The sequence below is a fragment of the Rhizomucor pusillus genome (assembly GCF_041956525.1).
Source record: "Rhizomucor pusillus strain CBS 183.67 unplaced genomic scaffold VTP01scaffold_9, whole genome shotgun sequence".
NCBI lineage: Eukaryota > Fungi > Mucoromycota > Mucoromycetes > Mucorales > Lichtheimiaceae > Rhizomucor > Rhizomucor pusillus.
This window is the reverse complement of record NW_027192151.1, coordinates 659,687-683,136: the sequence shown is the minus strand read 5'-3', so window position 1 is coordinate 683,136 and position 23,450 is coordinate 659,687. Positions and strand designations below refer to the sequence as shown.

Genomic DNA, 23,450 nt, shown 5'->3' with positions numbered 1-23,450 from the left:
AGATCCCCGCGCCTTGTATCTTGCCATTGTCGAAAAAATATATTTTCTCACCCGAGAAAAGAACATGACATTGCTCTTCCTCTTTTTTCTCTTTCCCTTCGTCTTCTTCCTTCTTCCCACCCAGGACGAGCATCATGTCGCAGGATCTCTTTGATGTTCCGATTTTCTTTATTGTGTTCCGTGAAACTACGGAAGCAGCCATTATCGTTTCCGTGCTGCTATCTTTCCTGCGCAAAATCTTTGATACAAGCACACCGATCTACAAACGACTACGCAATCAAGTCTGGATAGGAAGCGCGCTTGGGTTATTTATTTGTCTCTGCATTGGTGCAGCTTTCATTGCTGTATGGTACACAGTTCTCAACGATATTTGGGGAAACTCAGAAGACATTTGGGAAGGTGTCTTCTCCTTGATTGCCGTAATTATGATCACCGCAATGGGTCTCGCTATGCTCAAGACTGAACGTATGCAAGAAAAATGGAAGATCAAGCTCGCCAAGGCTATGGAAACCGATGCCTTGCAACGCGATAAAAGAACTTGGAAGGTTCGCATGCAACGATACTCCTTCTTCCTCTTGCCTTTCATCACTGTCCTTCGTGAAGGTCTTGAAGCTGTCGTTTTCATCGGTGGTGTAAGTCGCAAACCTTTTAGCGGAAACATTTTTGTTGTGTTCTTACCTGAGAATCTTTTCTACATAGGTCTCCTTGAACGTCCAAGCTAAATCTATTCCTATTGCTGCTATTATGGGTTTCATCTGTGGATGTCTTGTCGGTTTCATCATTTACCGTGGTGGTTCCATGCTCAAGCTTCGCTTCTTCTTCATTTTCTCCACTGTCATCTTGTACCTCGTCGCAGCCGGTCTTATGTCCAAGGCTGTTGGATACTTTGAGCAGTATGCTTGGAACCAAGTCATTGGTGGTGAAGCTGCCGAAGAAGGCGGTGACGTGATCGCATACAAGGTTACCACAGCCGTCTGGCACGTCTCCTGGGGTGATCCCGAACTGAACGTAGACACTAATGGTGGCTGGTGAGTATTACTACATTTTTTGAATACTATCCAGCCACACTTTCGCTCACAAAAATCTTGACAGGCAAATCTTCAACGCCATTTTGGGTTGGAACAACACTGCAACTATCGGTAGCATCGTCAGTTACTGTGGTTACTGGCTCATCGTCGCAGCCGCTCTAGTGTACATGTTCTTCAAGGAACGCAAGCGTGCTATCCAGAAGGCTGAGCGTGGTGAAGTCGATGAAGATGGTGACGCCGCTTTGGAAAACGCAAAGAGATTCATCGACCAAAACGAAGGTGTCATTGTCGGAACCGACGTCAAGGAATCCCGTGACATGGAAGAAGTTGATGTCTCCCATCCAGATCTGGCATCTGGTGAAAAGAAGCAAGAAATCAAAGCATAAATCTATCATATCATATATTTTTATCATTAGTTATCATGCCTATATCTTTGCGTTATTTATTGAGAAAAAGAAAAAATGTAGATATGTACTTTTAGATTGTACACCGGTGCATCCTCCTTGATGCCCAAGCCAAAGTCTTTTGAAACAACTTTCTCCCCAACTCTTCTAATACCATACATTTTATATCGTCTATAATATTTTTCGGGAGCTAGGATTGCACTTGTTTACTGTGAATAAAAGACAAATGCTGCATACTATACGTCGTATATTGAATATGATCCCCGTTGATTACATCTACTAGGTGTATCTAGATATTATCCTGGATCTAAAACCTGTTTCCATAAAGCATATTGCTAGCTTCTCACCGCCAGCAGACGCCGAGTTTCGTAATCCCAAACTCATTACGCGTCTGGCATCCATTGCGATACATTTATTAGCTCTGTCCATCGCAGTAGATACGCAGTTGCGATCACGAACCCGTCAATTGTTACTATATACATGGCCTTACACGTTATGATAAGAGGATGGAGAAGCATAACATCGGTTTTGGGTGGTGTAGCACAGTGAAGAGACAAGTAAAACGAGCGGCTTGGAACTTTTTGGCAGAAGCGAAGCAGTTGCAAAACTATGGTTTATCAAGACCATGTCGGCTAGGCAACCGCTTTGACTTCGCAGAGAACCCTGTAACATTTGTTCCCTGGACACCAACTGCGAATCTGCATGCTTGTATGTAATGAAAAGGGAAACAAAAAAAGGAAGAACAATGAAGTCGCGTGGTAGCAGAAGCTCTTTCCAATTCCCCCCTTTACGTAGGGGTACCCTTAAGGGCGCCCCATTATCAATGCACGCTTGACTTAGCATTAGGGCAACATTGTGACTCCATTGTAGAATCGCATCCTGCGCGCTTCAAACGGTTACTACACTTTGCCGTGATGAGCTAAAACAATTGGAAGGCACAGAATTCAGAAAAGTTTTTTCTTGAGCTGGTCCTTTAAAGGAAGTCAGCCACGCGAAGCAGGCGATCCAAATTACGTTTCACGTGTCACAAACACACACTCTCCAGCAAAGCCGGGACAGGGAATATAAAAATATCTCTATTCATTGTAGCTCTATTTATTGCATACAAACGGCTGACGCTATATAGTTCTATAATTAGAGACGCTTTATTGTGTACATAGACAATGCCTGAAGACAAATCATCGTTACAGGCGACCCTGAAGGTGACAAAGATTTCTTGTTGCTCAAATTCATTTTCTCTGCTGACGATCTGGTTACACGATCCACAAACTCCGAGGCAGAGCATCTTTCATTTCGGCAAGGATACAAGCCATTTAATATATCAAGAAAGGAGTAAATAGCATGTAATCTGTACTAGTTACAGCCTCAATGAAGAAATGAAGGTGTAAATCTCTCCAATGGATGCGACAATTGAAAAGCAGTAAAATGTGTGAGCGTAAAAATCATGTCTGACGTGCAGGATAAATGAACAGCTTGAAACACACAATAAGCTCTGTGGATCCAGCAGTAACCTGATTAGGTTTGACCGCCTGCTTCCTGAGCCTCGAAAGGAATATGTTGAATTAGCTGGTACCGTCTAGTTAATATCTGCGCTCTAATTTTTCTTTCCGGGACGCGGGCTGTGCACGAGTTTCAGCTCTCTCATCTTGTTTTTCTCTAGTTCCTTCCTTTTTCTCCCTAACCAACTACACGTCTTCCATCGCTCGCATTCTTTTACTTGCGCAAATCTCGGCGCTCGTCCCAACTCCAATCCTTTTCTCATCCCTCTTTCTTTAACACTTTGATGCAGCATCGACGCCGACGTTTGCTAAGATACCTGTTCATATTTTTCATTGTTTCCATGATCTTCAACGTTGTCGACGCAGGTACGAAGGGGTTATCCTGTAACGACTACATAGATTGAAGGTTCTTACAATTGTGAGCAGTAAAAGAAGAGAATCATTCTGGATCTGCCTTGAATTTGATAAAACGCGACCCTCCAGGCGGTGCAGGCGCGCCTGGTAACGGAGGCGGTGGTACCCTAAAAAATGAGAATTCTGCAGAGACATTAGCTTATATAGGTCTTTGTGTTTATTTTTTAGGTGGTCTAGCTGGTGCATCTCCTGATTCTGGAGCAGAACAAGCACCAGCCGTAGAGAACGCTGGTTCGTCTCACGATCAAGGCAACGGTGCCCAGGACCATGGCAACCCTAACAAGGTGCAGGATATTCTGCCTTCTGATGATGGTCCCGGCGCATCTGAAAACACGGATAAAGGGTCTTCTAGCGGCGAAGGGTACGCCAACGACATAGATAACAAAGACGGGCAAGGCGAATCGGCGTCCCACGATAACAATCAGCAAAATTCCGGCAACGGGGACAATGAAAACGCTGCAGCGGACACCGGTAAAGGCTACGATCAGCAAAACGGCAGTGACCACGACTCTGCTGATTATCACGGCGAAGCTTTTGGCAAGGGTCAAGGTAGCAACAGCCACGACGCGGCCGCTGGAAATTCACAAGACGGCAATGATTATCAAAACGGTGCTGACTCGTCAGATGGTAACGACAAGGGCAACATTCAGGATGCTGGCGAATCCTCTAAAGGCAATGGCCAGAATGATGCACCTCCGTCCCATGAAAACAATAATGGCAATGGCCACCAGGCCGACGATAAAACCTCAGGCGATGGTTCATCCGCAGAGGATGGCAACGATGGATCCAGTTCAAATGATGCTCCCGGAAATGGCAATGGAAACAATCCAGATAATGGTGAAAAGCATGAGAATAGCAACGGAAATAGTCAGGATAATGGCCATGCAACCGACCAGGACAATGGCAATAACTACAACGGTGGTAACGAGAATCCTCATGATAACGGTCATGGCAACGACAACGAGGATAGCCCTAAAAATAGCAAGGGAAATGGCGAAGATAATCATGGAAACCAAGGCTATGGCGAAAAGGAAGGCCAAGACAATGGTAGTGGTCATGAGAATAATCAAAACGATGGCCATGACCACGGAAACGATCAAGATAACGGCAATGACCATGGCAACAGCGAAGAAGGCAACCAAGACAGCAAGAATGGTCACGGAAACGGTCAAGAGGATGGCGACAACCATGGTTACGGCAAGGGAAACGACGACAATGACAAACCTGGTCATGGTAACCCGCATGAATCCGACGGTACCGAACATACAACTACCGAAAGTTACGGTCCTACGCCAACGGTAGAGCCGACGACAACAAGCCAAGATGTGGAGTACTCTACAACTTCTTACTACACAGAAGAGACTACTACATCTTATTCATTCTCGTACTACTTTTCGTATTATGAGTCGAGCACCGTTATCGAGCAGACTGCTACGACAATGACCGCCGAGCCCACAACTACCGATGCCCGTCCATCTGCTACTGATTCGTATACCATAGAAACGACGTCAACACCTGAGGAGTCTACCACCACCGCTGCAGTGGCCACAATAGCAACTACAACGACCGAGGAAGTAAGCTATTCATATTGGACCTCTGCGATGGTCACAACCGCGGCTTCGTCTTCGTTCGAGACGACTATTGCGGCGAGCACGGTGGATCCAGAATCGTCATCCAGCTTTGAAACGACTGCGACAGTCGCTTCTACAGGAACAGCTGCTTCATCCAACTTTGAAACCACTGCAACGATTGATTCGACAAGCACAGTTGCGTCGTCTACCATCGAAACAGCTTCATCAACTGTTTCCACGGAAACGGAGTCGTCTTACACAACCAAGGAGACATCTCAGCCTACGACGAAAACAACAAAGCCCACGACAACGCCCGTAACATCTGCTTCAACCGACTCTATGACTTATACACCTGTATCGTCTTCATCGTCAGCAGAAATATCTGCCGAAACTGAATCAGCCTTGACAACGACGACCCTGCCCATCTCCCAAAGTACAGAATCTTTATCTTTTGCATCGACCACGACCACTCCTCCTCCGACAGAGTCAGCTTCGAGTACTTCGGATGCAGCCTATACTACTACAACGACGTCAATGGCAGATTCCATGGCTGCTCAAGAACTGACAACGACCCCTACGGAGCCCACGACTACGGACGAAAGTACCACTACGACTACCCGTTCCTTCTCTATTACATCATCTACGGCCACTCCTTCGCTGGTTTTGGGTCAAAGTGAATGTAGCCAGGATAGCCATGCTCTTCCTGACGGCCGCTGCCCCTCGAATTACTTTTGCAACGCTGCAACAAAACAATGTGTACAACTGCTTAGCAACGGCGATTTCTGCTACGAAGACTTCCAGTGTGCATCAGCCTACTGCGATAGCTCCAACCACTGCAGCGATCCACCCGCAAACAATGGAGCTAGCAACATGTCCGGCGGTCAGATAGCAGGAGCTGTCATTGGCTCCATCACGGGTGCACTACTGCTGATCGGTTGTTTGATATGGCTCCGACGACGCCAAAACAGACAACGTCGACGTGCTGCCAGATACCAGCGCGAACAGCAGTACCGTGATATGATAGACGCGGAAACGGCCGAGGCAACCTCAACAGCTGTCAGTGGAAACCGCGGATCTAACTTTGCCCGCTTGTCAAAGTACAACTTTTTGGCCCAGGTACTCGGTGACTCGTCTGTTGCTGCAAGCACTTCGCCATTACCGCCAGCTGCAGATTCTGAAGAACGATACCGAGACTATGGAGGTACAACTCAAGATCACACATTGATGCGCGAGTCTGGCGTCGTCATACCTCCAGAAAACCAAGCACTTGATCAGAGACAACTCGCTCACCAGTCTTACACTCCTCAGCTTACGCCCAGCGAAAGTCAAGGAAATAACGGGCAATCAGCAGACGGTAGACGGTACGATTACTTTTAAGAACATATTACTTTTGTCGCTCTTTGCTTCTCTACATATATATTTTTCTGAATCTTAATTTTTCTCTATATTAAACCTATTTGGTCAATCTCTTGTATCATTTTACTCAAAGCACAGAATTCTATTGTGAGTATGCTGTTTCAGCACTATCGATGGCTAAAGAGCAAATTAAATGGCGGCCCTTAGAGAACGATCAAGAACATTGATGTTGCTTTGGAAAAGAAACATTCAACAGGAAACCAGATGGAACTACAACTTACGAGTGATAGAGCGTTGCCTCGCCACGTAATAGTCTACCATGCTCAAAATTCACATTTCGTTTATTTGTAGGAGGAACATATCTAACTTTGCAAGACGTACACCGATTTGCATCACCATCGATAACTTACAATCACTTGATATCGGGGAACATTACAAAAATTACTATAAACATTCATCATGCTGCCTAAAAATAGCATTTCCCGATCAGTCTGATCCACCAAAAAAAGGGCCCTTTCAAACCGGCCGTTCCGGGTCTCTTGGTACCTTCCTCTTTCACACTTTCCTTTGTATGACCTGAAATGAGCGACGCTTCTAACAGCACTGCAAATCCTTTTGGCACTTCGTCGACAGATCCTCATGCGTCGCTGTACAAGGCGATCGGTGTCAGTCTTGCGGTCGGAAGCGGTATGTCAAGAAGTGCCTGATACTTTATAGCTTTTTACTCAACGAACCAGGTCTGTTTATCGGCAGCAGTTTTGTTTTCAAAAAGAAAGGGCTGTTAGAGTCCATGGACCGTCCTGGTATGCAAACGGATTTGTGCAACCTGAAAGAACGTCGCGAAATAATACGGTTCGAATATGCAGGCAGCGTAGCAGGCGAAGGATACGGATACTTGAAATCGTTCATGTGGTGGACTGGCATGACACTCAGTAAGAATTTAAGCGTTTTATCAAATAAGAAAACCACAAGATGTAATTATACATTCTGATCGCCATCAACAGTGATAGTGGGTGAACTATGCAATTTTATCGCGTACTCGTTTACACCAGCCATCCTCGTTACTCCCTTGGGTGCACTGAGTGTGGTAGTGGCGTGAGTTGATACACTGCACAGAGTTGAACAAGATTTCTCGGTACCTTACGCGTGCATTTCTCTTTCAGGGCCGTGCTATCTTCTATTTTTCTCAAGGAAAGACTCACATTCCAAGGCAAACTCGGATGCCTTCAATGCATCTTTGGCGCCATCATTATTGTGCTTCATGCACCGGAAGAAGGTGCTTCAGATACATCGATAGAGTATTTCAAATATCTAATGCTTTCTGTTGGTGAGTTGATTCTGAACGCTGAGCTCCCGCCGTGAAACCTGTTAACCTGTAATTATCTTCCAGGTTTCCTTGTGTACGCTGGAATTGCGGTTGCCATCTCGCTATTTTTGGTCTTCTATTGTGGTCCTCGGTGGGGTAAAAGAAACATGTTAGTGTACATTGGCGTGTGTTCCTGGATCGGATCATTGTCGGTCGTTTTCACTCAAGGCTTGGGCTCAGCCATTGTACACTCGATTACCATAAGCAACCAGTTCACAAATTGGTTTATTTACCTTGTACTCGCACTCACTGTCGTTACGCTGGTTGTGGAAATTGTTTATCTCAACAAAGCACTCAACTTGTTCAACACAGCACTCGTCACTCCAACATATTATGTCATTTTCACCACGCTTACGATCATCAGTTCCATCGTTTTGTATCGAGGCTTTGATGCATCACCTGTTGATATTGTCACTTGCGTCTTTGGATTCTTGGTAATTTGTTCCGGCGTTGCCCTTTTGCATAATTCAAAGAGCCAGCCTCAAGTCGAAGACGGTAGCAACGGCAGCGAAGGTGGTCTTCGTCGGAAACGAACTATTCTCCAAATGTTTGAAAACGAAAAGACTTTGCTGGAAGATGAGGAAGGGTACGCCCTGCATAGTCCTGGTGCTGCTGATCTCTTTCCTAAACCATTCACTGGAATCGGTCGATATTCAAGCACTACGAAGCGTAGTCTGTCTTTATCTCGACCATCCAGAGCTCTGGATGAAGAAGAACGTGCAGCATTCAAGGATGATGCTATTGTCGAACATGTTGAAATGAATTCGGAAAAAGGTAAAGACATTAGCTACAAGAGATGCGCTTTCCTGCCCATAACGCTTTTTCCAATGTAGATGAGGTGCTGCCGTCACCTGGGTCAAATAGACGAGCACAAAACGCTATTGATCCTATAAGCTCGTACCGGCTTGGCCTCAATCGCAAAAAGAATTCCCAAGACGAAGAGGAGGATAGGAAAGGCCTATTCAGTAATATGGATTAGAGCCTGTATTCATTTTTGATCAGCAGTGTAAAAGCAGTAATACCACCATATTGTATAAATCGTTGTCAGCATATCATCATATATCAGTTCAATACAGTTGAAAATAGCCAAACTTGCAAATCTTTGAAGTGACTATGAAAACACGAAAGATTCGCCGAAAGCATTAATCAAAATTACCGAATAATTCAATATCTTTATATCATTATCTGGACCTATTTTCTTCGCAATCATCGGTACTCTATGGACATCTTTTTACAGACGCTTCCAGCTGCAAACTGCAATGTTAGCTGCCATTAATCTATCTTTCAATCAGGATTGTGGCCTTCCTTCGCAAATTCACAGGTTGGATTATTGTAATTTCAGGACAAGTAGTTTATCTGGGTCTTTGAAAGACGTAAAAGCATGAACGGAGAAAAGTGTCAGAGAAAAAGGACAGAGGCGGGGGGTTGGATTTAGGAGCTTTTGCTTAAATGAACGAGAAATGAGTACAAAAATAAAAAAGAAACCAAATAACAGTATTATCTAATTAAGCAAGGGGCGTCTTTGCTCATGTTCGTCGTCTTCATCTTCGTCCCCTTTAGCGCTTTTCCGGAATCGGCCGCAGCAACAGACGAGATATGCAAACATTTTCACGATCGAAACGATCAGGTCTCTGAGATCACGCAAAACACTAGGCTTGCCCTTTGAAATTCTCTCAGGCCGCAGACGATGCTTGCTGTCAATCATGACTTGGATGCATGCCTAGATAACAAAAATTGAATATTTGGATTTGGCTACGTTCAGATGCAATGCATGTACTTACCACCACAACACTTAGAACACCAAGTGCAGTGCTTGCAGAAATAAGGAACATGATAATCTGCTGATATCGCACCGCGTTCATGACAGGTGCACCTCCTAGGATCTGACCTGTCATCATGCCGGGAATGGAAATAAGGCCAATAACCGACATTTGGTTAATTGTCGGTAGCATTGCTAAACGAACAGCTTCAACAGCAATGTTTTTGCCAGCTTCCCATCGGCTTGCACCGAATGCCAAGTAGGTTTCAATGTTATCTTTCCGAGCGCCAACACTTGAAAGACAACTGGTCAACGCTACAGCTATGCCACTCATCATGTTACCAAGTAGCATGCCCATGGTTGGAATAAATGTCTCCGGTATCCAAAAGGGAATCTGTTCCATTGCAAAGCGAGTGCCGATGATGCCGATGATTAAGGTTGATGCAGCGGTTGACAATAGCACGGACATGAACTAGAATTTGGTTAGCAGATTAATTGAGACTTCAAGGCTGACATCGTGACGAGGTTTTACCATGCCAGGGTAGGTTTGTTTAGACTTGTTGTATACAGTTTCATAGGTACCCAAAAGGATCAAAACGCCTGTGCAGAATGTAATTAGGTAAATGATAGCGACAGTATATCCTATTTACTTACATGTCATAAGCATGATAATGGCAGGATGGCGTGCTTTAAAGACATCTTCTAAAATATAGCCCTATAGATATGATCAGCAAATGCAGGCAATATGCGTAAATCCAGATTCACCACGATGTACCATGATCGTAAGCTGTACTAAACAGCGCACTGCAGCGATAATCAATGACTTTTCAAGTTGCAACCCCAGGATAATGGAAATGATGCCTGTTCCGATATGTGTGAGTGCTTTGCAAAGGACTACGGGCTATTGAAAGATTTACCATTTACCAGAATGAATCCGGATGCCACGGCGACATTTTCCCAGCCAAGTTTGGGCTGGCCTTTTGGCAGCTCTTCCTCAATTGCAGACTTTAGGCCTGTAATATCTAGTAAGAATGAGGACATGAGGAAGAACGTGAAAGTGCAGAAAGAAAAAAGGCGAATCGTCTGAGATCACAAGTGACACAAGGAAAAAAATCTCTACGCTGCATCAATCATGCTTCTCCTCACTGGTCATGCTTATCCTTAAAAGTTTGAGAAAACGTCGGCTTCGTGTGAATGAATTCGCTTATATTCATGCTGCCGATCAATCTATGTGTCTCTAAGCAACGGTTACCAAAAGCTAAAGCCGGAGAAGAAGCCAGGGTTCAGGGCTCCTAAATGGAACCGGAGCTGCACGCAACCAGCGAGAACTCTGAAAGTCAAAGGGGGCGTTACCTAGCTTACGGCAAGCAACTACCGGATATTAATTGAAGTTTACATAACAAACATAATAATCCATTACGCGTGCAGTCATCAATAGTTACTTCCTGCTTCGTATGCTTTAAGATGTTGTGGGAACAAATGGGTCATGGAAAGCAGTACGTTATGAAACATGATACCAAACTCCATAGATCCAAAAATATTATAGATCGATTCATTTTTTCATTATGTACGGTGGATCAAAACAGCTGGACGTGATCAAACCGAAAAACGGGAGTAACCTTCGTACTGTCTAGGATTCGCGAAGGCGTGTGGTAGGAAATATTGTCAAGATTGTTGCCATATTATATAGCTCCTTTCCTTTTCAGTTTCCTAGTATTTAGTATTAGGATATTTTCTGCGTCAAATATCCCGTTCAATCTACGTGAGTTTCCGTATGCCAATTACAGCGCCCCGCTACTCGACTTTTGAATAAATCATATAGTGCGATGACTATTTGTGGCAAGCATGGCCTTTAGAACGCTAATTCAATGCATGAAACGCTTGCACAATTTCTCCAGCTGTTAAAAATGCATGTATTTTGGAACGTGCACTTATATTCTACTATCCGGATAGGGAGGAGGGAACAATTCAAGACTGTGCTTTCTGAAAGCCAAAATTCGCTGAACTGCTGAGTCGCCAACCATTGCGCACCAATTTTTCAGCAAGCTTTCTTTCAGACAATGGCAGACGATTTAGACGATGAACTTTACAATGTATACCAGCGTGCAGAAGCGGATTCAATTGAAAATGTAGACATATACAAGGACAATTTTCAAGAAGAAAACGTTGATCAAAGCTACGCAGTAAGCAACAGTGATCAGAACGACCGTGGGGATTCGAGCCAGCCTTCCAATATTGCAAGTGCACCAGAATCGACGAACGCTAATGCCGAATACTCTGCAAGCGGTATTAATCAGCAACAACAAGCAATGTTTCAACAGCAGACTCAACAGCAGCAGCAACCGCAACAACACTCTTTCCAACAGGCTGCCGCGTTTTCGCCGCAACAAGCTCAGGCCATGATGGCAGCCTGGGCACAGTTCCAAGCAAATCCATACCAGCTTGCAGCATATCAAAGAGCAATGCAACAAATGGGAAACCCGATCCAGTATCAGCAAATGATGATGAGGCAAGCAGCCATGATGCAACAGCAGCAGCAGCAACAACAGCAGCAACAACAGCAACAGCAGCAATATTCTAATGATGGAGATATGAGTGGAGCTAAGAGAAGTGGACCCGTGTCAGTAGCTAGTGCTGCTAACCAGGATGAAGGGTAAGTATCCTTGTGCCCATTGCACTGTGAGACGCGCAGTCGCATGCCTGCACACGTTGTTAGCAATTAGCTATCGATAGCACCTTAGAAAAAAGGCAGATAGGCAATTCAGCTTTAGCGTGTCTAGGTATTTGATTGCGTTAGAGAGAACAAAGAGTTAATTGATTACTTTCTCTACTTTATATCAAAATTCCCTTGTATATGGCTATAGAAAAATGTTTATTGGAGGTCTCAATTGGGAAACAACTGATGGTAAGCTTGGCAGCAAGTTGTGGCTAATAATTTGTTTGATCAAAACGAGCCCTGCACTTGGAAAGGAAGGAGCGACTGATATTTATGCGCTTTAGAATCGTTACGGGAGTATTTCTCAAAGTTTGGAGAAGTAACTGACTGCGTCGTTATGCGCGATCCGACCACCGGCAGATCGCGAGGATTCGCCTTTTTGACTATGGCAGATGCAAGTGTCATTGACACCATTGTCAGTCAAGAACATCATTTGGACGGCAAGCGTGTACGTTAGGATAAGGCATAATATTCTGCTTTCTTTTTTGAATTAGATCGTTTAATATTGCTTCCAACAGATTGATCCCAAACGCGCCATTCCTCGAGAAGAACAAGACAAGACGGAGAAAATCTTTGTTGGCGGCATATCTCAAGAAGTGAATGAGGAGGAGTTTCGAGATTATTTTATGCAATTCGGAAAAGTTATCGACGCAACACTCATGACTGACAGAGAGTCTGGACGCCCGCGAGGTTTTGGATTTATTACTTTTGAAAACAGTGATGGTGTAGAGGAGGCCCTTCGGCATCCAAATCTTGAAATCAAAGGGAAGCCGGTAGGTGAATGAATATATAGCCATTAAATAGCTTGCTATTGATACAAATTAATTAGATCGAGGTTAAAAAAGCCATGCCAAAATCTCGACAGATGCGGCAAGCGGCAATGAACCAGATGGCTGGCGGCATGGGACGAGGCTATATGCCCAATGCTCGTTATCCAGTTCCAAACCCTTATGGTATGCCTTCAGCAAGCGGCGCCGGACGTGGCTACGGTGGTTTTGGCACTAGCATGTTCAATAGTATGTATGGAAATTTTGGAGCATTCGATATGAATCCATTCTATGGCCGCGGCAGTGGTGGACAGGAGTATGGTGGCAGCAGCAATGCACAAGGAGGTGACAACTCTGGCGAAGACGGACAGGACTATGACCGCGATCAAAAATATGGAGGAGAATCTCGAAGCGATGAGCGTAGTTCAGGCCGCGACCGTCACGATAGGGACTATGAATACGAACGGTCTTCACGAAAGGAATATTCGCGCCACGGTTCTTCTAGGCATCGAGAATCCTCTCGACACGAGTCATCAAGACATGGATCCTCTAGACACGAGTCATCCAGACATGAATCTTCAAGATATGATGATCGACGCCACCGCAGAGACTCTAGAGACCGAGATCGGGACCGGGATAATGACTATGACTCTGGTCGCTCAGGAAGCAGTGGTTCGGGCGGCGGTGCCATCCATGCATCTCAAAGCAGTAGAAGCCAACATAACTACCGTCCCTATTAAGCTAGCAACAAATTTACGCTATCGCATTTTTCTTTTAAGCTTTTGATAAACAGAATAAAATTTTCACCGATTTATTGCTTCTGTTGAAAGTGGTTTCAAATGGATATGTTGTCCATCTGTTTGCATAAACTGCAAAGCGGTACGGAATAAGCGATGCTCTATCTGTTTATACGAAAGGAGAACAGTGTAACGAATGTATACATTCAATTATAGTTCTAATAGAATGGTATTATTTATCCATTGTCAATCTCTGAACTCTGACAGCCAGTCTGTCACACGAGGCCATAAGGATACCTTCCGCTTTGCGTAAAGTCAGCTCTCCTACGTTCTAGCAACAAACAGTAGAATGGAGCCCCTCGGCATATCCGACATCAACTCACCAACAATAGGAAATGAGGAGGTTGCAAGCGCGCCTTGCAGTCAACCGATGGAGCGTAATCTTTCAGACAGCATAGGCTCGCCATCGTCGCAGTCCGTCCGATCGCTCACGCTTTCGCCCGACGAAAACAAGGCCACTCGGAAAAAGGATAACAACAGCAACAACAGTGCAGTGTTGATTGGCCACCAATTGACCAGCAATACCATTTTCTACGATATCCCTGTCGTGAGTGTCTAAACGATTAGTATACCTCCATGCGATAATAACATCAATGATCAGAATGATGTGTTCTCGGAGCTTATGGAACGCTACATCCCACCTGAGCATCGACCGCAGCGAGAAGGTTGGAATGAGAATACAGATAAACCCGACGCGCTCCCGAACTTGATTGTAAGCGCTTTACTATCTATGAGACTCTACAGCTATTATATTAAAAAAACCTAGATGAGCAATATGTGGAGATCCGTGGCACGATATGCAAGACATCAGATTACACAATCTTCGGCATCACAGCTCGAATCTATATTGAGACTCTGGTATTTGCGACTGCTAGCGCTCATGCAGCTAGGTCTATACCAACTAGCCTCGGCCGAACTGGAGAAATTGGGAAATCTATACAGACCAGAATTGACGTTTGAGTATCATGGCATCTCGGGCAAGACAGGAAGCATAGTTCCTTTTGAGCTGTTGGTACTCTCAGCACGTCTACCATTCTACCTCAAATATCCTCTTATATCATTGGAACGACTGACGCTCCTCGCCGTACATTGTAAAAAGGTAAAATGGTCACTTCGCAGTGGATATGTAAGCTTTTGCTAACAAGTTGACTCATGCTACTTACACGTAGATGTACAAGAAGACAGAATCTCAGCTATGGAAGCAGAGGGAGACTCAGGTTTATATCATATTGGCAACACAGCAAATGCATATGAATGATTACACAGCGGCAGCTACTACACTTCAAATGGTATCACGCAAAGTTGCAGGAAACGATTTGGATATCCTTTCCATCCTGGGAAGGCTCTACCTACAGGTGATAAAAGTCAGGTTGGCTGGTTGTTGCAGCGGGCTCATTATATATTCCTAGCTTGGTAATGTCCAGGGTGCTGAAGAACTCTTCCAGAGGATTGAAAAGGATAGTAAAGGTACTTCAATCGCTTCCTTCGAAGAGGCCGTCCAAATGCACAGGTAGGCCATAAAAATATCGTATTAGTTGCATCTTCTAATAAGAGTACGTGCAGAGGATTTGTCTTCATGGCCAGAGGTGAATGGAATCAAGCCAGACAAATCTTTGAGCAAGTACTTGCCAACAATAAGGAGAACCTGGTAGTAAGTGATAATCATGTATGTATGCTCGATAAAGTATAAAGTCATGCTCATCGACAAATACAGGCTGCAAATGATCTAGCGGTATGTTTGACGTATCTCGGCCAGGTTGATGCAGCCGTCGAGAAATTAGCAGAAATGATAGAAAACAATCCCACATCTGCGGGCACTTGCGAGACTGCATTATTTAATCTGTGCACGCTCTATGACTTGCGTCAAGAGTCAGGAGCTGAAAAGAAAGTGCAGTTAATGGGGAAAATTGCTCGCTGGGTTGGAGATTCCTTCAAAGCAGAATGTATCAAATTATCATGATACCACATCTTTGTCTGGTTGTGGAGACCAACGATGTTGATCCCATCATCATATGAACTTTTGACTGTAATCTATCTACGAGATAATCTAAATTTTGTTAAATGGATCAAAAACCAACGGGCGGAGCACCTGCGTTCTTCTCCTTGGTGAACGCAAGAACCTTGTATATCCGACCCATCATTTCGGGATTGATCAACCTTTCGCAGCCCTTTAAGATATTCATTCGAGTCTCGGTCGTTTTAGCATGTTTCAAGAGAGCTTCCAATCGGGCGCGGATACCAAGGGACTGTAGAAATTGAGATTGTGTCACAGGCCCGTGAGATACCACATCTAGCAATGGACATGGTAAGTTAAACCTGCGTTGTATCCACATGACAGTAATCAGACTACAGACCTGCGTATCGCTTCATCGCCTCTTTGAGAGCAGAGAAATCGACATCAGCACTCAAATCTGCGCTACCAGGGTCACTCATTGGATGCACTATTTGATGTTTACGGATAGCCTAGCAACAAATCGATCAGTCCAGTCAGCATTATATTCCTGCTAATATGCTCGCTGCTGACCCTTAAGGTATCCCCTTGAGCATAATCTTGTCCATAGTCTATTATTAGTCCAGAGCCCCCATGGGTATCTACGATTTCTGCTAGTTGTCCTGCTACTGTCCAGCTGTCAGGAGAAATCTCGACACGTTCACCAACTGCCTTTGACGCAAATTGCTCGTTGTCTTGCATATATGCTTTACTTGCTACAGTCGGTGTAGGAGAGCACACAAGACGGAAATTATATTCACTATCGTTCGCTCGTGAGTTAGGATGACCAGGGGACAGACTTTATTCATCGTCCTTACTATTTTTCCTCTTCATCAATATCAATCAACAGCTCTCTCCATCCATCTTCTGTTTTCTAGAATAAACATAAGCAAGGTTACACTTCATTAAGCTGATATGCGCTTACTTGGAAACTGTGGATAGGCAAGGCATCAAAAAATTCGTGTGCCATGATAAATGAATATCCACCTGAATTTATGGAATTAATGCATCGGCCTGTTCCAATCTCTTTATATTGACATGCATACCTGGGACTAGTTCTATGCCGTCATGCCAGTATACTGGAATACCGTCCTGGCGCTGTACGTATTCCGTTTGGGCCTCGCCTGAATCTTCGCCGGATAGGACAGATTTTTGTATCCGTCGCAGAGCTGGACTGGCCTCCACAAGGTGTACACCTTGGATTGTTTCATAGAAATGTGGGAAGCGAGAGAGTGCCTGTAATCCGCTATTATTTTTACACTTCGAACCCATTTATCTTTAAGTTCGTACCCGCAACATATCACTCATCAGAGTTCCACGACCAGGGCCGAGCTCGATAAATTGTGTCTTGGATGGTTTCCCTAACCGCATCCATTCTGTCAAATACCATATACCTGCCAGCTATGCAATCATCCGTTAGTTCGATGTGCTTTGCTTGCAAATAATACGGATCATTTACTTCTCCAAACATTTGGCTGATTTCAGGTGATGTTATAAAGTCGCCCTGTGTACCGAACACATCATTGTGCATATAAAAGCCGCTCAGGGGATTCGTGAGGACCTGTCTCATGTAGTGGGCTGTCGTCATAGGGCCCGTAAGCTACACGTAGTGTAAGCATAGAGAAATGACAGTCGCATAGATCGCGATCAAACCTTGATTGAATCACGTAAATGTTTTGCAAGTGGATTGAAAGACTCCTTGACTTCATTCCGAAGAGATCTGGTGCTTGCAAAGCTGCGAAGACGACCGATATGTTGTGTGTTCCTTGCAGCAATAGATCTTGCCCGTAAGAGTAACATGGAGCGTATTGGCCGAGGAGCGGGGAAGGATGAAAATTCTATCGCCTGGCATGAAAATAAAGGATGGACCGACCTAATATTACTATGAACGCCAGTTTTGCACAGTCGAAACTCGTTATATAATGTTTACAGCAAAGCTCTTGATAATGCACAGTGAAACGTATGTTAGTACGATGCTGCCTGATTGATATGGTAAATTCCTTTGATCGCGGGCAGGATGCTTCTCGAGTTCCTTGGGCCTTTATGCTATGTATCTTTTTCTCGATTCTCTTCCTCTTGGACAAGAAAAGATTAAAAGTGTTTGGTACATTTAATAAACATTTCATATCTAACTTTGCGTACAGAGTGGATCAATGCCGATACAACCCATTTTTGCAAGTGCGTGACTGGCGAATTCTTGAGAAGTTGATGCATCCATTTTTGTCAGCTCCTCAAATTCATATAGCTCTTGAAGCTTCGATACGAGCATGGAAACATCCTCCGCGGGTTGTTCAGGAGGAGCACCATCAATGGCACGCGTTCAAGTTCTAGAGCTATTTTTACGGGATTCTATCCGGCCGAATTTTCAGAAGCTTGCATGTATTTAAAGATTGCTGCTTCAATTTAGTGAGTCTAATACAGCGGCCTGTGTTTCCTTCACTCAAGCTGAGTGCATGTAAGCAACCGCGGATTATTTTGGGTTATTGCATTATGTACATATCTTTACTCCTGTTCAAAGCGTCTGGGCTCCGTGACTCAGTCAGGATTTGTCACACTGCTTCCGTTCTCCGCGAAAACAATGGAGGAAAATTTTGAGAGCTGATGACAACAAAATATCTGAATGCCTCAGTAACGATGTCCTAAAGCAGTGTTGCAGCCTTTTGTAAATAGCACATTGTTATGTATCTGATATGCTTCGATTTGTATGAGCCCTTGCGTATTATTGCATCTCTTGTGTATGTATTTTCATAGCACCAGGTCTTATCAGCGATAAGATAAATGTTGCAATTTTATGTAGACCCGTCCATACTGCCGAGATTTTGACAATGAAAAGATGGATTTTACACTATAATAGTAATAATAGAGGGACAATAAATTATAATAATACATTGTCATCACATGAATTGTCGGATACGCTACAAATTCGGCGTGCAGTTTTAGCTTCTTTATGCATAGCACATTATCAATCAATTTTTGACATATCCATCTCAGCTTGTTTCTAGTGTCTCAGTCTTGTCCACCACTATTACGAGCATCTGATCGCCTGGTTTGATATTCCTAGATCGCGTCAAATGACGACATGATCCGTTGTCCAAGCAAATCAACCCAATTCTTCCGGAGACATGTTTTATCACTGGTGGGAGCTTCGGGGTATTTAAAGGACGCCCAATTATTTCTTTTCGGCGGTCGTTTCTCTTCACCTATACTTTCTTCCCCCGCAGTATGACTCACCAGGCGCGTGTCGACACTGTCGTCGAGAGCTTGACAAGAGCTCCCCGTACCATCGCATTCCCTGAACGCAATGGTCGAATCCAGTCTGTCTCGGAGATCTTTGGCGAGAATGTCTTCTCTCTACCCAAAATGTCCAAAATGCTTCCGAAGCCAGTATTCCAGGTACTACAATAGTGACAACAGCGTGCATAGCACAGCGACTAAATAATTATATGTTAGAGCTTCATAAAGCAACTTCGAGGCAACGAGACTCTCGATAAAGCCACAGCTGATGCCATTGCTCATGCGGTCAAAGTCTGGGCCATCGAACGTGGTGCCACGCATTTCACTCACTGGTTCCAGCCGCAAACAGACTCTACTGCTGAAAAGCATGATTCATTCTTGACCTTGAAGAGCACTTATCACAATGGATTCGAAGAGGTATTTTCTGATCTGTGTATATTTATGCCACCATTAACCGTTTTTGACAGGTCACAGCACTGGAGACCTTCTCCGGTTCGCAGCTGCTGCAATCAGAGCCCGACGCATCTTCGTTCCCATCGGGTGGTATGCGTACTACTTTTGAGGCTCGCGGTTACACCGTATGGGACACGAAAAGGTATAAACCCGAGATTGTGATACGATCAGTAGATTCGGGCAACTAAAGCATGATAATTATAGCCCAATGTTTGTTCAGGATGGTCCACATGGAACCAAGATCTTGTACATCCCTTCTGTCTTCATTTCTTACAACGGTGAAGCTTTGGATGAAAAGTCTGTACTTTTGCGATCGTCCGAAGTTCTTAACCGTTCTGCTGTTGAAGTTCTCAATCTGATCCAAGATGTCGATGAAGGTTTGTTTTCGGAACATATTTTTGTTTTTTGTCATAGTCAACTGATTGTTCTCCCACCTTTTCCCGATCAATCATAGATCATCCGAGAGCCAAGCATGTGTTCACCACCCTTGGTACCGAGCAAGAATTCTTCCTTATCGATAGAGGCCTCTACACTCTCCGCCCTGACTTGAAGATCACCGGCCGTACTCTTATTGGTGGTCTCCCTCCCCGTCACCAGCAGTTGGAAGACCACTACTTTGGCAAGATCCCCACACGCGTCCTGGCCGCAATTAGTGAATGCGAGTACGAATTGGCTAGATTGGGATGCCCTATCAAGACAAGACACAACGAAGTTGCTCCTGCCCAGTTCGAGGTTGCACCTGTGTTCGAAGAAGCCATGTTGGCAGTCGACCACAACCTGTTGACTATGGATGTCATGCACCGTGTAGCCCACAGACATAAGCTCAAGGTCCTTTTCCATGAAAAGCCTTTCCGTGGTGTGAACGGTTCCGGAAAGCACTGCAACTGGAGTTTATCGACTGAGCATGGTGACAACTTGCTCGAACCCACTTCGACTCCCGAAACCAATTACCGCTTCTTGATTTTCCTTTTGGCTGTCTTGAAGGCTGTGCAGGATCACGGTGACTTGCTTCGTGCTGGTATCGCATCAGCATCCAACGACCATCGTCTCGGTGCTCACGAAGCTCCCCCTGGTATTATTTCCGTTTTCTTGGGCAGTCACTTGGATGAAGTCTTGAATGCTATCGAGGAAGGCCGTTCTATCAACTCTGACGTTACCTCGAAGCAATTACAGCACGTCCGCGTCAAGGGCACTGTCCTCGACTTGAAGGTCGCTACTCTACCCAGCATCGCTCGCGACTTGACTGACCGCAACAGGACCTCGCCTTTTGCCTTCACTGGCAACAAGTTCGAGTTCCGTGCTGTCGGTTCAAAGCAGTCAGTATCTTTCCCCATCACATTGCTCAACTCTGCTGTTGCATCTTCGCTTCAAGAAATTGCTGCTTCCTTGCGCCAGCGTATGGGCTCTGCCACTAAGGCTACAAAGGAAGTTCAATTGGAGGTTATCCGAGAATACATCAAGAAGACCAAGAAGATCCGCTTCGAAGGCGACAACTACTCTGAAGAATGGTTGCAGGAAGCTGCTCGTCGCGGTTTGCCCAACATCACAAAGAGCCCCGATGCATTCTCCAGACTGCTTCGTCCCGAGAATGCTGAAATGCTTCGCCGCATGGGCGTTTTCTCTGACGTGGAACTCCACTCTCGTTTCCATATCTTGATGGAGAAATATGCAAAGGATGTCATGATTGAAGCCCAGACTTTGATCACCATGGTTATCCAGCAAGTTCTTCCATCTGTGTACGCTTATCGCGCCGAGTTGGCAGACACCGCTTCCAAACTCAAGGATGTTGGTCTTGAAGCCACTCCCGAAATCAAGCTCTTGAAGGAATTGACACCTACCGCCTCTGAGCTCCAAGAAAAGGTGCGCGAACTAGAGCAGTTGACTTTGGAAATGAATGAAATCCAAGAGGTCGAGAAACTTGCTGTATTCTCCAGCGATAAGATTATTCCTGCTATGGAAAGCGTCCGTGCTTTGGCAGACTCTCTTGAAAAGGTTGTAGCTGACAAGTTCTGGGCTCTGCCAAAGATGCAAGAGCTCTTCTTGAATATTTAAATGATTGAAATTGGAAATATAAACAAGCTAATTAAAACGGTATTCTTGTATCATTTCCATTGTTGTCCGTAACTGGAACTACCATGTCCCTTCTACATTTGCCATGCTTACACTTGGAAGATTACAAGAATGCAATGTAAATTGTAACATGTGATAGCATTTAGTTTATCGTTTTTTGCGATGTTTGCGGGTATTCTGTCGATGTTGCTGGTGTTGTTGATATTGTTGCTGCGATGTTGTACCAACACTGCCACCTTCCAGTTCCGGATGAGACTGGACGGTTTCGCGTGCCTCGAGAAAAAAGTTTAGATCGCGTACTTGATCTCCAAGTTCCTTGATCATTTGCTGCTTTTGCTGTTGAGACTGTTTGAGCTCTGCTATGTCCGACAATAATTCGTCGTTGGTCTGTTTTGCTTTCACAAGTGCTTGCCTAGATTCTTCCAGCTGCGTCCGTGCTGAGGTTGTTTCTTTCTCCAGCCGTTCTCTACTGGATTGCATATTGGCCTTTAATGTCTCCGCATTACTTTTCAACCGTTTGAGCTCTTGGTTCCGCAGGTCTAAACTTTCCAAATCTCGTGATAATACTCGAACTTGCTGTGTCAAGGATGACAATTGTGCCATAGCCTCTTCCAGCTGGTCCTCGTAATACATGCGCTGTGAATCCAGCTGCGAAGAAAGTAAATATGTGTACTCCAAGGACATTGCTTCGAGTTTCTCCTTCAAACATTACGGCTAAGCATCACATTTATCGTGTCTTCTGGAAAGAGAATTTACCTGCGACGGCACATTTTCAGAAGACGTTGCATCCCCTTCTGTATCTGGTAACTCGACAAGCTTGCCATCAACAACATTTTGGATCAAACGATGCACAAACCTACAGTCACCAAACATCGTCAATTACCATTATATACTTCGAGGCAGCAAATTTCTTACCCTTTGCCTGCATAATCCCACACACGCTGTGTTTCTATCTCCAATGCATATGGATGGCTTGTTTTTGAGTAATGATCATATGCATGTGAAGGAGTCCCGTTGCTGCAACCAATGTAACCACAGATCAGACAGATCCAAAGTCCCTCCGTCGAAAGACATTCTAGGCAATGATTTCGATCATCCCGTCTGCCATCGTCTGACTCCATTGGATTTAGACTATTTGATATTTCTTTTGAGGATGGTTTAGACGAATAGCGGCATATTGGGCAACTGATACGCACAATGCAAATGCGTGATGAGTATATCCAAAACCATCAATTCCAGTTTTTACTCTTACCTTCCGTCACCCCATTTTGAGAGACAGTAGCCATGGAACGTATGTTGACAGGGAATAGTAAGCAAGCTCGTTAACTTGTCATCCATCTTTTCCAAGCATACTGGGCAAGTGGGCACACTCGACTGCGATTCGTCGTCAAGATGGAAAAATGTGAACGGCGGCGCCAGCATCGATTCCGCATGGATAGATTTTACAAAATAGATGGAACACGTTTCCGGTTCCATGGAGCTAAACGGCCGACCATTGAATGAAGAGTAATAGTCGCGAGCAGCCATGCTCTGCCGGAATTTAATAAGCACCATGTAGCTTTGTGGATTTGCTTCACTGTCGTTAATGTATCGTCAGATGATGTGAATTCGCTTATGTTAGGAATAGACGCTACCGTATAAGTCTGTAATGACTTATAAACTGATCAAACGAGCCGACAAAGCTTAGAAAATCGACGATAGATACGCTTAAAGGGATGCCGACTGAGCAAACGACGGTGTTATCTGCATAATTCTGGTCCTGCGTTTGGCTGGGTGCGCTGCCAAGCTCCTCGCTATGCTGTCTCCACTGATTAACATCGCGAAATAAGAAAAGGTTGCCGTTCTGACTCGTATCGTCTTGTTTGCTCGGTACAAGCACGCCGATCGGCAGATCTCTTGTACGTTTATTTGAAGATTGGCTCAGCGACATAAGGTGTGCAAGGTTTCATTGCGGAAAAGAGCGACTCTATGTTCCAGGTCTGAGCTGCTTAATGTGGCTGACACGGACAATATGACTTTTTAGTAG

At 44.7% G+C, this 23,450-nt stretch overlaps 9 protein-coding genes across 9 annotated transcripts; 6 read left to right on the top strand and 3 right to left on the bottom strand.

Moving 5' to 3' along the window:
• Nucleotides 1-134: 134 nt before the first annotated feature.
• VTP01DRAFT_10772 (uncharacterized protein) lies at nucleotides 135-1,414 on the top strand (the record flags this gene model as incomplete). Its single annotated transcript, XM_069379171.1, has 3 exons — nucleotides 135-632; nucleotides 700-1,028; nucleotides 1,093-1,414. 3 exons carry the CDS (start codon nucleotides 135-137, stop codon nucleotides 1,412-1,414), a joined length of 1,149 nt encoding a protein of 382 aa, XP_069239172.1.
• Nucleotides 1,415-3,215: 1,801 nt separating this feature from the next.
• On the top strand, nucleotides 3,216-6,293 carry VTP01DRAFT_10771 (uncharacterized protein; the record flags this gene model as incomplete). Its single annotated transcript, XM_069379170.1, has 3 exons — nucleotides 3,216-3,297; nucleotides 3,364-3,432; nucleotides 3,514-6,293. The coding sequence occupies 3 exons, from the start codon at nucleotides 3,216-3,218 to the stop codon at nucleotides 6,291-6,293; spliced, it is 2,931 nt and encodes a 976-aa protein (XP_069239171.1).
• Nucleotides 6,294-6,853: 560 nt separating this feature from the next.
• On the top strand, nucleotides 6,854-8,617 carry VTP01DRAFT_10770 (uncharacterized protein; the record flags this gene model as incomplete). The annotated part of the gene is made up of 7 exons (XM_069379169.1): nucleotides 6,854-6,959; nucleotides 7,010-7,075; nucleotides 7,139-7,204; nucleotides 7,277-7,367; nucleotides 7,436-7,599; nucleotides 7,663-8,412; nucleotides 8,472-8,617. 7 exons carry the CDS (start codon nucleotides 6,854-6,856, stop codon nucleotides 8,615-8,617), a joined length of 1,389 nt encoding a protein of 462 aa, XP_069239170.1.
• A 522-nt stretch (nucleotides 8,618-9,139) lies between these two features.
• VTP01DRAFT_10769 (uncharacterized protein) lies at nucleotides 9,140-10,438 on the bottom strand (the record flags this gene model as incomplete). Its single annotated transcript, XM_069379167.1, has 6 exons — nucleotides 9,140-9,358; nucleotides 9,420-9,869; nucleotides 9,930-9,997; nucleotides 10,052-10,112; nucleotides 10,173-10,258; nucleotides 10,315-10,438. The coding sequence occupies 6 exons, from the start codon at nucleotides 10,436-10,438 to the stop codon at nucleotides 9,140-9,142; spliced, it is 1,008 nt and encodes a 335-aa protein (XP_069239169.1).
• A 1,019-nt stretch (nucleotides 10,439-11,457) lies between these two features.
• VTP01DRAFT_10768 (uncharacterized protein) lies at nucleotides 11,458-13,620 on the top strand (the record flags this gene model as incomplete). The annotated part of the gene is made up of 5 exons (XM_069379166.1): nucleotides 11,458-12,050; nucleotides 12,262-12,302; nucleotides 12,398-12,561; nucleotides 12,632-12,886; nucleotides 12,943-13,620. 5 exons carry the CDS (start codon nucleotides 11,458-11,460, stop codon nucleotides 13,618-13,620), a joined length of 1,731 nt encoding a protein of 576 aa, XP_069239168.1.
• A 346-nt stretch (nucleotides 13,621-13,966) lies between these two features.
• Nucleotides 13,967-15,637, top strand: VTP01DRAFT_10767 (uncharacterized protein; the record flags this gene model as incomplete). Its single annotated transcript, XM_069379165.1, has 7 exons — nucleotides 13,967-14,224; nucleotides 14,279-14,389; nucleotides 14,444-14,776; nucleotides 14,847-15,032; nucleotides 15,087-15,187; nucleotides 15,241-15,328; nucleotides 15,392-15,637. 7 exons carry the CDS (start codon nucleotides 13,967-13,969, stop codon nucleotides 15,635-15,637), a joined length of 1,323 nt encoding a protein of 440 aa, XP_069239167.1.
• A 106-nt stretch (nucleotides 15,638-15,743) lies between these two features.
• VTP01DRAFT_10766 (uncharacterized protein) lies at nucleotides 15,744-17,467 on the bottom strand (the record flags this gene model as incomplete). The annotated part of the gene is made up of 9 exons (XM_069379164.1): nucleotides 15,744-15,967; nucleotides 16,032-16,140; nucleotides 16,202-16,427; nucleotides 16,486-16,541; nucleotides 16,593-16,654; nucleotides 16,714-16,903; nucleotides 16,958-17,068; nucleotides 17,127-17,267; nucleotides 17,321-17,467. The coding sequence occupies 9 exons, from the start codon at nucleotides 17,465-17,467 to the stop codon at nucleotides 15,744-15,746; spliced, it is 1,266 nt and encodes a 421-aa protein (XP_069239166.1).
• Nucleotides 17,468-18,889: 1,422 nt separating this feature from the next.
• On the top strand, nucleotides 18,890-21,406 carry VTP01DRAFT_10765 (uncharacterized protein; the record flags this gene model as incomplete). The annotated part of the gene is made up of 5 exons (XM_069379163.1): nucleotides 18,890-19,060; nucleotides 19,118-19,318; nucleotides 19,369-19,496; nucleotides 19,559-19,731; nucleotides 19,809-21,406. 5 exons carry the CDS (start codon nucleotides 18,890-18,892, stop codon nucleotides 21,404-21,406), a joined length of 2,271 nt encoding a protein of 756 aa, XP_069239165.1.
• A 165-nt stretch (nucleotides 21,407-21,571) lies between these two features.
• Nucleotides 21,572-23,354, bottom strand: VTP01DRAFT_10764 (uncharacterized protein; the record flags this gene model as incomplete). Its single annotated transcript, XM_069379162.1, has 5 exons — nucleotides 21,572-22,123; nucleotides 22,181-22,280; nucleotides 22,340-22,609; nucleotides 22,677-23,000; nucleotides 23,059-23,354. The coding sequence occupies 5 exons, from the start codon at nucleotides 23,352-23,354 to the stop codon at nucleotides 21,572-21,574; spliced, it is 1,542 nt and encodes a 513-aa protein (XP_069239164.1).
• Between the last annotated feature and the right edge of the window lie 96 nt (nucleotides 23,355-23,450).